General features: G+C 46.0%; 1 protein-coding gene across 1 annotated transcript; it reads left to right on the top strand.

The window, feature by feature from the left end:
• Positions 1–1,185: 1,185 nt before the first annotated feature.
• On the top strand, positions 1,186–16,235 carry si:dkey-191g9.5 (rap1 GTPase-GDP dissociation stimulator 1). The gene is made up of 14 exons (XM_062519612.1): positions 1,186–1,532; positions 3,348–3,452; positions 5,211–5,333; positions 6,090–6,215; positions 6,608–6,736; positions 7,175–7,300; positions 7,637–7,780; positions 8,594–8,725; positions 10,092–10,226; positions 12,534–12,659; positions 14,134–14,273; positions 14,732–14,858; positions 15,089–15,217; positions 15,920–16,235. Exons 1-14 carry the CDS (start codon positions 1,520–1,522, stop codon positions 16,045–16,047), a joined length of 1,683 nt encoding a protein of 560 aa, XP_062375596.1. The 5' UTR covers positions 1,186–1,519; the 3' UTR covers positions 16,048–16,235.
• The last annotated feature ends 301 nt before the right edge of the window (positions 16,236–16,536 follow it).

Consider the following 16,536-nt stretch of genomic DNA (forward strand, 5'->3'; position numbering starts at 1 on the left):
CTGAGAAAACTCCAATTAAAACAATGAATTACTCTTCTGTAATATTCATTCCTTTTGAAAGCGTGATGAGTAAGGTCTCCTCAGGACAGATTTTATTTCCTGCTGAGAGATGACATAAAGCTTTGTTCACTGCTGCTCTCTGCTGGCGGAGCATAAGACTCCATTACAATGATATTCATTCACAGTGATATTGAAAAGCAAGACTTGTATTGTTTCTAGTGTATTTTCAGTGTAATTTACTTTGAAATGGGAACACAACAGGCTTTGTTTAATATATTTTGACAGTGCGTGGCCTTAGGTGGATATAATGTCGACTGACTACTGAGTGTTTAACCTGCGGGAGGTGAAGGATTCTCGTGAAGACACATAAATATTACATCACTGCACAGATCTGCATTGATCTCTGACTGATAACACACTGCAGGGGAGATATGGAAGTGTAGTTTAAAATGATCATGATGATTTCATATTTCATATCTCAACACCATAATAACCAACATCTACTCTAAAGCTGACACCGCCAGTTACAAATCTGACAACTGGGGTCACTGTGAAATTGCTTTAAAATGGCAGCACTGGTAAACAGGGTGTGTGTCTCCTGGACAAAGCCACACGAAGAGCTGCGAAGCACCCTGGAGAAAGAGCAAGGAGCTGATGTAGCGCTCACCCTGTAGCTCGCGGGCTAATTGACAACTGATAAGCTTTGAAGAGATTTAGGGTTTAGAGTGCATTAAGAGGAGAGCCACGGAGAGAGGAGGAGAAGGCAGCGGGGGGAAACAGGCTGCTACTGCCCGGTAGGGGGTGGGGGAGGGAATCTGGCAGAGAGAGAGAAGAGAACGAGAGAGGGAAAGGGGGAAAGAGAGAGAGGGAGAGAGAGAGCGTGTGAGAGACGAAGAACGTGATAGAGAGAGAGAGAAATACAAGAGGGGAAATACAGTTTGACAGTCTGTGATGCCAAGAGAATCAGATACTGAGCATACACATGGACTGAAGAGGTAGAGAGAGAGAGAGGCAGAGAGAGAGAGAGGTAGAGGAGAGAGAGAGAGGCTGTGAATAAGACGGGATAAAGAGGAATTATTTTCAGGACAACAGACAGTCGGTAGAGAGAGGGTGTCAGGGGGAAAGTGTGTGGGAGGGGAACGAGGGAGCGTAATGTGCATGTAACACTGGGGGAAAGGAAAAGAGAGGAGGAAGAGAGAGTGAGAGAGAGAGAGAGAGAAAGGGGAATCACTGGCTGCTCAGCTGATGCGGAGCTGTTGATCTGAATGCTGGAGCTATAGCCTGGCCTTAAGCAGGGCTGCTCGCCGCTCGTTACTGAGTCTACGCTGACACACTCTCACACACACACACACACACTGACACATACACCCCACCCCCACACAAACACACGCACGCACACACACACAAACTCCCTCCTCACACACACACACACATACACACACACACACACACACACACACAGAGACAGCGGCGGAGAAAGACAGAGACAGACACTGGGAGACACCGTGGACCAGCAGCCATGGCAGATATGGGTAAGTGACAGACCCTTAGTTCTCTCTCTCTCTCTTTCTCTCTCTCTCTCCCTCTCTCTCTCTCGTCCTCTCTGTGTCTTGTGTCTGCATGCACATTGCGCTACAGTGCCTTTGATGCTACCGGGGACATAACAGACATTAGTCCTGGAGCGTTTGTGGGGGGTTGTGATGCACCGCTAGCAGTGGGGGTGAGTGTGAGGCAGAAAGGCAGTGCGGGCAACCGGCAACCAGGCGGCTCGTGTTCGGGTGCCTATCGTCCGTTGCCGCGGCTCCTGGCAGAGAGTGTAGCTCTAATGCCCTCCCTTGGGTAATGGTGAAAGGGCAGAGACTGGCTGCTGAATGGTGTGAGGGGGGGTCTTTTTTTTGGTGGGGGGGGCAGAGTCCTGGAGGATGCACTGAGATTCTCGGGGCTCACAGATACACTGAGATGTTTTTTATCCAGCAAGCTCGCCGTGAAGCAGACCGGCTCCAGTAGCAGCAACCACAGCAGGGGGGGGGGGTCTCTGCGTGTCTCCACAGCTGACTAACACACAGCCAGGCTCCCCTCCGCTACGTCTTTTCATCCTCTCCACGCCGCGACCCGACGTCTCGGTCCGGACGGAAGGGAGAAAAGACGAGGTTGAGCTGCGGGGGGCAGAGGGCTTGCCGTGATCGCTATCGCTTCACACTCTGCCAGGCTGCAGCACCTCGGCAGTAGAAAGGCAGATTGTCTATTTTCACTCTGATTACCGGGGGATTAGCTTGAGTGATTAGGTTCCACTCGGTGACACCGCCTGCACTGCCTCTTCCAGGAGTACTGACCACAGCTCTGGGTATACAGCCTGTATGCTCGTGGAGCTGGACATAGAGAGTCTGTCATGATTGCTGGACTGGCATCCAACTTTAACACACTGGCTGCAAACACAACACACGTAAATTAAACACCTGCCATGGAGCAGGGTAGTACACAAATAATTTCCTCTTATTCACAAATTATGGGATTTCAGACATGAGCTCATTCTTCAATACTGTCACTGAGACAAGTTCATGGTGATGGAAAGCGATTTGGCGCAGTAAATGGACTAATTGTCAAAGGGATACATATATTGACAGCTTGACTTCTAATGTAGTAGGGCTACTGCAGTATTTTTTTTTATCAAGTTTACTGATAGTCTTGGGAAAGGATGGTGTGAGAACAGATGCTTCTCAGTACACCCACAGGAATAACCAGAGACCTTCTGTGCAAGCCTACACAAACACAAAAGCGCAAACACACATTCACAGAAAAAGGGTGTGTTCAAACAACCACATCCTCGCCGTAATTCAGCAAGATGTGTGCAGTGTTCAACATAGTGTTAGGTTGATAAATAATGTATTGATCCTCAAAGGAACATAGTGTGTGTGTGTGTGTGTATGTGTTCCTGCCAGCAGGGTCCAGTTTGTGTACCAAGCAGAGGTGTTACAAAGGAGGGAAGCATCATTTTTCCGGATCATTGATATTCACAAACATGACTGTTCAAATCACGGCTACTGTATAGTTTGTTGCAAAACCAAAACATTTGTTACGATAAATACATGTGTGCGTGGTGTGTGTGTATGTTTGTATGTGTGTGTGTGCATGCATGCATCCATGTGTGTATGTCTGTTTTTGACCATGTGTGTGTGTGTGTGTGTGTGTGTGTGTGTGTGTGTGTGTGTGTGTGTGTGTGTGTCTGTGTCTGTGTCTCTGTGTCTGTGTCTGTGTGCATGTGTGTCTGTGTTTGTTTGTTTTCATGTGTGTGTGTTTGTTTGTTTATGTGTGTGTGTGTGTGTGTGTGTGTGTGTGTGTGTTTGCAGAGGCTCTGAGTGAGGCTCTGAAGGCCATCAGTGTGAGCACAGAGGTCATTGATGAGGAGCTGAAGCCCCACCTGGACACACTGCTGAGCACCCTTCTGGAGAAGAGTGAGTCTGTAACCCCAATTATTCTAACTAATACATGCAGGCCCATCAAGACCACTGCACACCACTGCAGTAAGCTACTGTACATCCTCTAACTTAACCCTTGCACTGGAGCAGTCTAGCACCAGCCTGGTGGTGTGAGAACATTAGCAAACCCATTTTAGTCCCTGTAAACCAAAAATAAAGAAAGGCTGAAGCCACGCGCAATCAGGGTTAAGTCTGTCTCAATTGTCTCATGGAGGATAAAAGCCTGTCGTCATTTCCTCTAGATGTAAAGGGCCGTCTATGGACTGTACTAGGCGAAAACAAAGCCACGTGGTTGTGTTTGTCCACTGAAGATACATACAGCTATTCTGATGAGCTAGGGAAATTGGGAAGATTAGTCTGAAATTGATGATAGTTTAATTGAATAAGTGCCCCTACAAACTACAACTGGCTCGCAGAAAAAAAATACCTGATTTCATTTTTGAATTCACATCAGTTGTCAAAGAGTCATAGTTGACCCAAACCAGAAGTGGTTGCAACAGTGGTTGTTATTATGACTTTGTTATAACACCTCACTGACAACTCGCCTCTTAACAAGCTTCGACTACTCGCTACCCATTGATAACGGCACATTTTCCAGGGTGTAACAAGCTGTAAGGTGTAACTGCATCAATGATCATCGACTGACTGACAAACTGTTTGTGTAGACCAACCGTGAGAAAAAGCATTAGAGTGCCATTTTGACACCGCGTGAAAGCTACAAGATTTTGTGTCGTTATTCAAACTGAGTGTCAAGAGTTCTCTGAGCAGTTTCTCCTGTTCAGAGCATCTGCATCTATATGCCACCTCGGCGACTATAAAAAGCCTCCACTCATCACATGAGCTAATGACGCAGTCAACCTCTTTTCAGAGGCACCCCAGTCGGGTTATTGAACCTTTCGACGCCACAGTCTCATTAAGCTCTTTAGCCTATTAGGCCTACTGACTGAGTGTACCCAGACATAGCAGGACCCTGCATTCCTAGATGTTTCGGTGGACCGCGTGTGATGATTCTAGGAAGCACGCTAATGCTAGGAGTAGTATAGTAGCATATGTGTTGGAGTGGAGTAACCTGGGACTCATCCTCATGTATCTAGGACAAAGCGCTAGCCGATAATCTGTGTTTGTGCGCAAGGCAGGAGGTGGGCTGTTGCTTAATGAGAGAGGTGAGATTATGTCCTGGGCGCCACCTCTCTCACTCGTTGTCCTTTTCCCCTTGTCAAGCTGAGTTAGGAGGGTTCCGTGTCACGTAAAATAAAGTGTCTGAGTTCCCAGACTTTTTTTTTATATATACCGGAATTTCAATGCCTCAGGAATATTGTAGAAAATAAACTACAGCAATAACATGGGCCACATCAAAAGAGCACAGGGATGTTACCATGGCAGCGCTGCCCACATTGACAGCTTGACCAACCTCCTTGGCCACACACATGTGGAGCTGCTATTTCAGACGCCATGGTCCCCGTTGCACCATCCACATCTTCAACCTCCATCACCAAGTCTCTGGTATTCAGTCTGTAGCAAATCAGGCTTTTTCTACACTCCCCCACATAGGTCTAGTGACACAAACATACTGGGAAGCACACAGGACACACACACACACACACGCACGCACACACACACACACACACACACACACACGCATGCACGCACGCACACACACACACACACACACACACACACAAGCTCTGTCTGACTAACACTGAGCTAATGAGCTGTTCACTCTGCCCGTCTCAGAGGAGGGCGCTGCCCAGAAGATCGCCTCCAGCGGCATCCTACCCACGCTGGCCAACTCCATCAGGAAGAAGGGCCCGCTCATCTCCCAGGTCACCCTGGTCGTGGCCGAGATGGCCAGGGAAGGTAATAGAGTCGGAACGTATGTGCAAATATGACCGTGTGTGTGTGTGTGTGTGTCTATATGTGTGTGTAGTGTGTGCAGGGATCATCGTGCTGTTCTATTTGTAGTTCTCATCGTTATTTAGTGACATCTGTGGGTACATCTGGTGGACTGAACCGCCTTCTTAATGAGCCTGACTGCAGAAGCACTGCTGAAGAAAGTCAAAGCCAGTGTAAACAAAATGGGTTGCGTCATGATGCTGGGATAAAGAAGACTTGGGTTTATTAGCTTTCTTATAGTTATGTGTGTCCTCCTTCACATTTTCAGATCGCTGAGCTTCTATCGACGCATGCAGGGTGTACTGTAGCTTTACTGACTGGTCAGCCTTGTCATCTGAATACCAGTTCAGTTGTACATATCCTCTCTGTGTTATTGGCTGTCCATGGATCAATCGCTATAATCCACACACAGCGATAGTCGCTCTCTCTCACAACCAGTCCGAAATGCCAGTGGCAGAAATTCGATCTGCCCTGGGTGGGAAGACATGGATTGCGGCAGTAAACCACAACATCTTTCCCTGACCTCCGTGTCATCCATTTTCGTTTAGTGTTCTCGTTTAGTATTCACGGTCGCGTCTGATCAGCAATCCTCTGGATTAGCCTCCTCATCAATAAGGCAGATTTCAGTGCCTTTTTGGCTCGGACTCACTGTTCTGTCTGTGTGTGTGTGTGTGTGTGTGTGTGTGTGTGTGTGTGTGTGTGCACCCATCCATCCTGCAGCTGGGGTGAGAGACAGCTGTATTGAGGCGGGCCTGGTGTCTGCCCTTTTGCCACATCTGAACAGCAAAGACGAGGAGCTTCTGCTGCACACGGGCAGGGCTATCGGACGGATCTGTTTCGAAAATGGTGAATGACACCTCTGACTTCAGAGCCTCTGACATTTTTAAAGCATTAGAACAATAGCAATATGTAAAATCATGTATTTTCATGCAGACCTATTTTCTATTCACTGTTCATGATGCTATCAGCTTTAATCCTGAAACCTCTTCAAACGACACATTGAAACTGAAACACCATTATTTGAAGTGCCAGAAGTAATTATAGGCCAAATGCTTGTTGTACTGAAGAGCTGATATTGCATTGTGGTCTTTCATGAGAACTCTCTCTTTGTCTCCCTCTCTTTTTCTCTCTCTCTCTCCCTCTATCTTCCACATACCCCCCCCCCCCCCCCACACACACACACATGTGTTTTCTCTCTCTCTCTCTCTCTCTTCCTTTCTCCTCCCTATGTCTCACAGCTACCCAGCAGGATAAGCTGGTTGAGGGGGGAGTCATTCCCAGACTGGTCACTATCATGAAGATTTACCCAGAGAACGATCCGCTGGTCAATGTGTGCCTACTGGCTTTGTGCAACTTGGCTGATATGGGTGAGGATAAACAAACAAACAAACAAATAAGCAAACAAACTGGACTTACACATGATTCTAAATCCATGGATAAACATAAACATCACATTGTCACTTATTTGCCGATTTGAGGATAGATTCAGTGGATACAGTCGGTGGAGTAAAGGAAGCATTGCAGACTAACTACATTAATTTCCATCTGTTTTCTCTGCCATCCAAATATCTCTCTAAAGAGAGAATCTCCATTTGCAATGCAATTTAACCTCCGTCTCGTGAAGGTTGTCCATCCCCCGCATTCTGTAAAGTGACAAAAAATCCCCCTGTGGATTTCTCCGTTGAAATATGGCGTGGATGTTTAAAACACTGACTGGTCCAGCAGAGGGCCCGCTTCAGTGAGGAGTGAGGGGGAGTGAGGAGGTGTGAGTGAATGAGTGCCCTCTGTGTGCCCTTGTGGTTTAGACACTGCCCGAGAGGCTCTGGCGGAGGTGGGTGTTGCGGAGGTGCTGACTGCCCAGCTGAAGCGTGCCCCCGACGCCGAGAGACGCCACCTCATACTGGAAATACTGGGATCGCTGGGAGAAAGCGGTGGGTTTGTCAGTCCGTTATTCTGCGTAACTATGTGTGTATGCATGCATTTTGTGTGCAGTTTTTACTGTATGTACGCATACATGTAAGTATGTGTGTGTCTGTCTGTCTGTTGATCTGTCTTAGTGGATAAGCTCTGGATTTGTCAAGCAGAAGCTTCTCATGCAGCTGCAGCTGCACTGATCACTATGTGGAGTTAAGGGAGAGAGAGCCACTGTTTTTGCTGATTGCAGTGCTAGCAGAGGCGTATATGTTGTGACAGTGTCTGAGTATCTGTGTGTGCGTGTGTGCGTGTGTGTGTGTGTGTGTGTGTGTGTGTGTGTGTGTGTCTCGCAGATGCGCTGAAGTTGCAGTTTGTGGAGGCTGGTGTGCCAGAGGTCCTGTCAGAGATGATCGGAGGTCTACAGGGAGGCTCTGACCCCCACGACCTCTGCAGCATCAAAATAGCTTCCAACCTCATTGTGTCTCTCCTGCTGGGGGGTGAGTCACCGTGTTTTGGCTCTCCCTAATGGAAACCTCCACATCCTACCACACACTACAGCTGTGCTATGCCCCTCCTCACTTAGCTTTCTCCAACAGAGGTGCAGATCATCCAACTCAGCCATCTGTCAGCTGACTGTTTTTATTATTTCTAATCATTTTGACCAACGATGATAATAGATCAATCTTTACATAACTGTATACACAGCTAATAATGGGCATCCCCACAGCAAACAAAAATGACGGAGTAGAAATAATGAACATGTAGCAATATCCATGTAGCCAGTCTGTGCACAGTTTTAAAATCCCTTTTTAAAAAAACCCACCTCTTTTCACTTGCTTTTAATTAGGGTTCCCCTTCTTATTAAGCACCTGTGCACAGTGTCCTATGGTTACCTTTTTAAATTGTCTCTCGTTTTGTTTTTATTTTTTATTTTAACTCCTTAAAATGTTTTGTGCCTTTTTATTTATTCTCCCGGCATTTTTTGCACTTTACTGTGAAGCACTTTGGTGCGGCTCAGCCGTCTGTAAATCATGTTATAGAAACAACATTTGACTTGACTTGACTATTATATGCAACAAAACTACATTTAACAAAACAAAAAAAAACACCTTTGTGATGTGTCTAATACTACATCATGCAAATGAAACGAGTGCTTGCTTTTAGTAGTCCTTTGACGCCCTGTGTCCTACAGTAATAGCATTGGTTTAGATGCTCTGTTCAGACGGTGTGGAGTCTAATGAGAGTGACTCTTTGTTCTGCCCTTATTTGGCCTTCCTTCCCCCCGGGGCTCCCCTGTGCCGGCGCTCCAGATGAGTCTATGCAGAAGTGCTTCGGCGAGGGCACGGGGAGCGTCTACAAGGACGTGCTCTCCTGGCTACAGTCTTCCAACACACAGCTGCAGCTGGCCGGAGCCCTGGCCATCGCCAACTTTGCCAGGAACGGTGAGACGGGCTCGGGGAGGGGTGGGGGCGGGGGGTCGGGGTGGGATTGGGTGAGATCTCTCTGTCTCTCTGTTGTGCCGCCGCTCGATTGAAGACTCGGGCCCTAATTGGAATGATGGGCATAGACTTAAGAACAAAGTCTTAAGTTTAACTAAACCTAATTTAATGACCAGGGAAAATACGTTTGCTAATTGAACACCATGAGCAAGATCAAAGTTTTACGTTTAGCTAAAGTTAATTTAATAACTAGGGAAAATAAATTTGCCTATTGAAGACCATGAGCAAGATCTTAAGCACAGATATTGATGAGCAGCTCAGTGTTCCTCAAGCCACACAGTGGCTTTAATTCATTGCTGACAGACAGACTTTGTGCTTTGCCTGCCATTTAAATGAGGGCCCTCAGTGTTTTTGAGTAGGAGTATAAAAATCAGACTCTCCAAAAATCTCGTAACAGCATCAGTTCAGGGTTGTAATTCTCTCCTCTCCTCGCACATCCGAGTGAAGAGGTTGTTATTATCAGTACTCATCGCATGGCAATGATCAGTTGATGTGCTTCATCTTGCTGAAAAATTCCCCTTGGGCTTTTTTATTCAGTCGGAATCTGCCTGTCTGCCCGTGTTTTCATATTGCCATTCATTATTTAGTAGAATTCATACCCCTCTGTCTGCGTCATAAAAATTCAACATTCTGTCTGCTCCTGTGCCCTGAGGCAGGCTACTGACAGAGACAGCCATAGAGAGAAGTGATATTCAAAGAGCACTTTTCATTTTGCATGGAGAGTTGTCAAAGGATGCGTGTGAGTGGCATTTTCAAAGAAGGGAGATATGAGAAAGGTCACTCTAGTCATTAACGTGGCAGAAGAAAGTGGGCATTTATCTCCTGCCAACTGACAAACAGCCTCAGACATGGGATGTGAGGATACTGGGGGGCCACCCATGTTAAACTGTTGGGCAAACGGCAGACAACAGCAAGAGAGGTTTTGTCTACATCAAACAGTGATGGGTTTCATCCATTTTTATGAACTCATTTCTCATCACAAAGGCATATCATTCCTCTTGGGTGCCTACACAGCAGTGATGGCTGTCAGGTGTGGGTTGGCCCACTAGGGGGCAGTCTAGTAGCGATAACATTAGCGCCCTATATTGGGCGCTAGATAACATGCTTTTGGGATTTGGTCAAGGCTTCCTCTTGCCATAGTGGAGATTTCTCCTTGGCACTGTTTGTTTCATAGACTTGCTCCTAGGATGTTTACGTCTTCTGTTAACAACTTGAAGGAATGCCTCTTGATAATGTGACAGTGGCGTAGAATTCTTTGACCTGCCATTACTTCCTTGTTGCTCACGTCACGGTAACGTGTGTCTTGCAGACAGTAACTGCGTGAAGATGCTGGAGCTGGGCGTGGTCCCTCACATCCTGGACCTCATGGAGAAGCATGTGGACGAGGGGGACGTGTCTGTCCAGCACGCGGGCCTCAGCGCCCTCCGGAACCTGGCCATCCCTGGTACTGACCGCCCCTCACCACAGCATGACTCATGTTAGATAGATAGATAGATAGACAGACAGATAGATAGATCGATCGATAGATAGATAGATACACTCAAAAAAATTATCATTGGTCCTAATACACTTTAGATACTAATTTTAAGTAAAATGTAACTGAAATGCATTAAGTCAAGAGTTTATTCGAGCAAAACACATAAACACAATGTGAATGTTTTCAATGTAAACTGAATGTAAACAAATCAGGTATACCTTACTTGATTATATCCTTTAAGGCAGTTATGTGTGTGACACTCCAGCAAACTAGGTGGCGGTATGCACTGACTTGCCAGATAGCAAAGTTTAGTTGAATCAACATTTAAATATGGTTTGAAATATTGAAACTGCGTTGAAGCCTGACGTTGAAGTGATATTGAAAGTGTCTCCTCTGTTTTACGTTGAATCAACGTTGGATTTTCAACTATACTGACACAGGTGATTGTGTGAAGTGCTGTCCCAAATACCTATCTGAGCCCATGTGGCAAAATACACGCACTCACTTAGCACCTGAAATCAATTAAGTCTGAGTTTAGTCATCAGGGCTCACATTGGCTGAATCTCAGTACAGCAGTTAGGGATTGGGTAAGTGTTAGTTTCTTGTTTATAATGTTTTTTTTTTTCTTCTAATAACTCTTTATTGCGTATTTTTGGGATATGTACAGTATGCCATAGAACAACTGACTGAACAGTCAACAGAAAATGACTGTGTAAGGGATTTGTCAAGATTACCACTATAGAGAAGACCATGATTAAAATACATTAACATTTTAGAGAAAACATATGTTTCTTCTTGGGTGTAATGCGAAATTGATTAGTTCTCAATTAGCATTCATCTGCACCCTTGGCAGTGTCACAAAGTTGGGCACTCAATGCTTACTCGCATTGGCTACGTTTCCCAGATTCCTTAAGAAGCTCTTAAGTGCTAAGAACTTCTTATGAGCGTTTTAAGAATGCTCCTAAGAAGTTCTTAGCACTTAAGAGCTTCTTAACGAATTTGGGAAACTCGGCCATTAAATCTATATATCACATATTAGTGGGAAAGGGTTTCTAATATAGTGTTATTGGGGAGGGAATTTTCTGGGCCCCCCCTTCCACCAGTGCTAGCTCTGCCCATATTGAAGCTGTAGCAATTGGACTAATTAAACTAAAAATTACTTTATAATCCCAACTTCACGGCTTGGGTTTGTATGTTTGTTCCTAGGAGGCAGGAACAATGCAACGGGCCTTAACCCTTCCCAAGTTGCACATCTACAGAACTGCAATACTAAAATTTAAGTATGCAGGCTGTAAAGGGTTAATTTCCATGCACTTTATTAAGCTGTTGTGGATGGTCATCTACTTAACGGTTTGTGGCACCAATAAACAATTACTCGAAAATATGATAACAGTATAGCCTTTAGTGTCACTGCCACCTAGTTGTATTTTATTTCAAGATTATATTTCAATATGCAGTATGCGTGTATGCGTGTATACAATCTCTTTAAGAATATGTTGACTGGGGCTGTTGCATTCTGGGAACAAGCTTTACATGCAAGCGCATAGGGGTTATGTAAAACTTCACCTTAACATAAGGTGTCCATTTAACTACAATTTATTTGATTAATTCACATTAAGCCAACCTGATAAAAATACATACTATTGAACTCTACCTTTTACATTCAACTTATGCAATATAATTACGTGGAAAATTGTTATGTAATTAAATCACATAAAGTCAACATTTTAGGCTTGATTCTTTTTTTGAGTGTAGATAGATAGATAGATAGATAGATAGATACAGTTACTTTAAACAGATAGATATACGTAGATACTTTATTGATTCCCAAGGGGAAATTCAAGGTCCCAGCAGCTTAGGAATGATATGTTAGGAATGACTCTCCCTGTATCACCACACATTACTATACTATACTATCCTGGGAGTGCAAGCTTCAATGTATTCTTAACACTTCTCAGAGAATGCTAGTTTTCATAAGCACTATAATAGAACTGAATCCACGTCAGCATTAATACCAGTCTTTATGAGCAGACTCGGGTGTTGCTGAGGTGGTCTGATTATTAATGCAACGAGGCTGCCCCCAGTAATTGACTCTTGTCCCCCGCCTTGTGTCATCAGATAGCAGCCCCATTATCCCAGTGGCTTAGTCACCATCACTCACACGGCTCTAATGATGCTGCTGTGCTCGGACGGTGAGTGGAGCGAGAGTGACCTGTGCTGACCCCTCTCTCTCTCTCTCTCTCACACTCCTCTTACTCTGCGCGTCTCACTCAGCCTCTAATAAGGTGCGGATGCTGGAGGACGGCGTGACGGAGAGGATCCAGACCCTGCTGCGCTCGGACATGCCCCCTGTCCAGTTCAAGCTGCTGGGCACCCTGCGCATGATGGTGGACGGCCAGGGTAAGAGTCTATGAGAGGGTGAGGGGTAGTAGCGGGCGGTGGTAGTGGAGTGGATAAGGAGACGGGCAGGGTAAGAGTCTATGAGAGGGTGAGGGGTAGTAGCGGGCGGTGGTAGTGGAGTGGATAAGGAGACGGGCAGGGTAAGAGTCTATGAGAGGGTGAGGGGTAGTAGCGGGCGGTGGTAGTGGAGTGGATAAGGAGACGGGCAGGGTAAGAGTCTATGAGAGGGTGAGGGGTAGTAGCGGGCGGTGGTAATGAAGTGGATAAAGGGGTGTACAGTACACACATAAAGATTTTATAAATCTCAACCAATTTTTTTATCAGTGAGAGAACCCACACATGACGATAAGTAATCTTTCTCGGCTGCCCTCGGAACACCCTACACACTACAGAATTTCCAGTCGTAAATATTGAACATGTTGAATATTTATGATTATCGGCGCAGAACGTTTTCCGTTGTGTCATAAAGGCTATTGTCGGGAGATTTTTTTGACTCTTAACACACCACACACTACAAGAGAATTGCATAAAAATAATCTTAAGAGCTTAAGATAATCGGCTGTTTTCTGTCGTTGGTCGCAAGGGGGGAAATCGAGGCAAAATCAGCCCGATTATCTTTATGTGCGTACCCCCCTTAAGGAGACGGGTTTGCATTCAGTAGCCTGACAAATGCTGAGTTTGATTCCAAGCTGCCACCTGAGCAAGGCACTTAACCCTGAGTTGCTCTCGGGAGTCTGGCCCTGCTGCTAATTGACATCTGTAAGTTGCTTTGAATAAAAGCTTCGACCACATAAATGAAAATAAGATTCACAACCTGTGCTTACTAGCATCTGATTGATGTCACAAAGGTGCACTGTAATTGTGCCATCTAATTGCCTTTTCTTTTGATATGTAAATCAAATGATGTTCAAGCATTGTAGGATAAAATATTGCAGAGTATGCACCTGTCGTTACTTTCAATTTGAGCAGCAGAGGCCAACGGTTCCCTTGTTCTTGCCAATCCCTTTGGGTATTGTTTAGTTCGCTTTTTATAGTTCTTTACAACTGATGTTTCTTTGTTGACACTTAAATTGACTACAACCTTAGCGTTAGACCTGTAAACATGCAATTATCTTCACCACCCACGATTGCCTCCATACACGCTACCTTTCAAACAGAGACACGTAATAGAGCCAGCCTGGCAGAGCTCTCTTCGCCTGACACAAAGTGTATTGTAATTACGGGTCAAACGCTTGTTATTATTCTGATGACCTGATGCTGTTGGAGCGGGCAATACCCAATGTTTATCTCAGCCTGTCTTTTGTCCTTTGTATAGTATCCCCTGCCCTCTCTTTTTTTTCTCTCTCCCTCCCTCTCTCTTTCTGTCTTCCCGATTTCTTTGTCTGTCTATATATACCTCCGTTCCCTTTCTTTCTCTTCTTCTCCTCCTCACTGCATCTGTCTGTCTTCTCCTGTTCCGTTCTCCCTCCATCAGCGAAAGCCGCCACTGTGCTGGGGAAGGATGAGGGCTTGCTGAAGCGGGTGATGGAGTGGTGCGAGGCCAAGGATCACGCAGGGGTCCGTGGAGAGGCCAACCGCCTGCTGGCCGCTCTCATCTGGCACAGCCGAGACCATGTGAGGAACACACACACACATACACACACACACACACACACATACACACACACACACACACACATACACACACACACACACACACACACACACACACACACACACACACACATACACACAAACAAACACACACACACACACACACACACACACACACACATACACACACACACACACACACACACACACACACACACACACACACACACACACACATACACACATACACACACACACACACACACACACACACACACACACACACACACACACACACACACACACACACACAAACACAAACACAGAACAGAAAGACACAGAAAACACGAAAAGTCACACAAATTTATACACAATGTCACGCAAAGACAAAACATAACTAGAGTGGTGGCACCCAGACTCAGTACATTTCCTCTCCTAAATTTGTTTTATTCTGTATTCTGTTGTGTTTAATCCTGCAGGAGGTTATCCACGCTGTTATCAATGCCCAGGGGATGCAACACCTTATCACCATGGCAACCAGCGAACATGTCATCATGCAGAACGAAGCTCTGGTTGCTTTGGCGATTGCTTCGGCAATAGATATTGGTGAGACTAAAACCCTCACACCTAAGATCAACTTTGATATCCTACCTGTGTAATATGTGAACATACACGTGTGTACTTTGTTGGAAATTCTTCTTACAGTATATCATGGACAAATTAAAAACGCAGTGTTAGTCTTTTGGTGATCTGTGTTGCTTTCCAAGTAAGTTGCTTATTTCAGAGCATCCTCCTATTATCTCATCCTCACGCTCTCTCTGCTCTGGCCTGTCCAGACGCTGTGCAGGAGCCCTTTGCCGAGGCGGAGCTGCTGCCCACTCTGCAGAAGATGCTGGAGGACCCGGTGGGGGCCGTGGAGGTCAAGTTCAGCACCATGGGCCTCATCTGCAGCCTGGCCAACTCCAGTACGTAACCAGCAAGACTATACGGCGGAGAGCCAGATGTGGCATACAGTAGAGATAGACTAGAAAAGCACTCAGAGAGCGCAAACCTCCGCCAAGCGAAAACATAACCGCCTCCTGGATCATGACGGTGATACGGATCACTCCCATCCCAAATTTAATCGTTTTTTCCTTGGGTCATTTCAGACCTTCCCTGAAAATTTCATGAAAATTCCATCCATATCTTTTTGAGTTATCTTGTGAACAGACAAACAAACAAACAAACAAACAGACAGACAGACAGACGAACAAACAAACAAACCCTGATGAAAACATAACCTTGTATAAATGAAGAACTGAAAACATAACCTCCTTGGCGGAGGTAACCAGCAGTGACTACAGCAGAGAGCCAGATGTGATGTAAAGATAGATAAAGACACGGAGGGAAAACTACTGAATGCTGTGCTGTGCTTCATGCTGCAAATAGACATGGAGGCTGACGATTACCTATCTTCACCTCTCTGCTTTCTGCTTGCTTTCTCTCTCCCTCCCTATCTCTGTCTCTCACACTCCCACTTTCAATCTTTCACACCCTTTCACTCCCACTCCCACTCCCACTCCCTCACTCTTTCACCTCCCTCTCCTCACCTTCTGTCGAATCACTGTGTCCCTCCATCTCTCTCTCTCTCTCTCTCCTCTCTCTCTCTCTCTCTCTGTGTTCCTCAGGTATGTTACGGGAGCAGATGGAGAAGCTGAACCTGAAGGACAGCCTTACTCAGCTCTCCAGCCACACCAACACCAGGCTGGCCGCGCAGGCGGACACCGTGCTGGCCGTTCTGGCCGAGACCAGCTAAAGCGAGACCGGAGCCGCCGCCTCGTCGGACCACCATAGACTATTAGCACCACCGAGTGTGCCGCCGCCGCCACAGCCCCTGCCACTACCAACAGACTAACCGAAAAAAACCTGAGCTTCACACTCCAGTCCGACCGAAACCAAAACTCAAACGCGTGATCTTCCATCCCGGGCAGCATCGAGACCAGAGGAGGGTTCTGTGGAGGGGGTGAGGGTGGGGGTGGGTGGGGTTGGGTTGGGTGCATGCCGTCATCTTTATTGTACGATCCATAGAAGCCTAAGGCAAAAATGTGAAAGACTATGAACAAAAACATAATCAGCAAAAACATAAGCACAGGACCTGAGATCATCCTGAGTGTCATCCTAACTTCACCCACTCTTCTCATCAAGGATAAGTGATTTTCACACTCTTAGAGAAGGATTGACCTCGGGAGAATAGGATATCTTTGCAGTGTTGTGAAAGTATTTGTCAGTGTGTCGAGTCTAATTG

This window comes from Sardina pilchardus, chromosome 18 (assembly GCF_963854185.1).
Source record: "Sardina pilchardus chromosome 18, fSarPil1.1, whole genome shotgun sequence".
NCBI lineage: Eukaryota > Metazoa > Chordata > Actinopteri > Clupeiformes > Clupeidae > Sardina > Sardina pilchardus.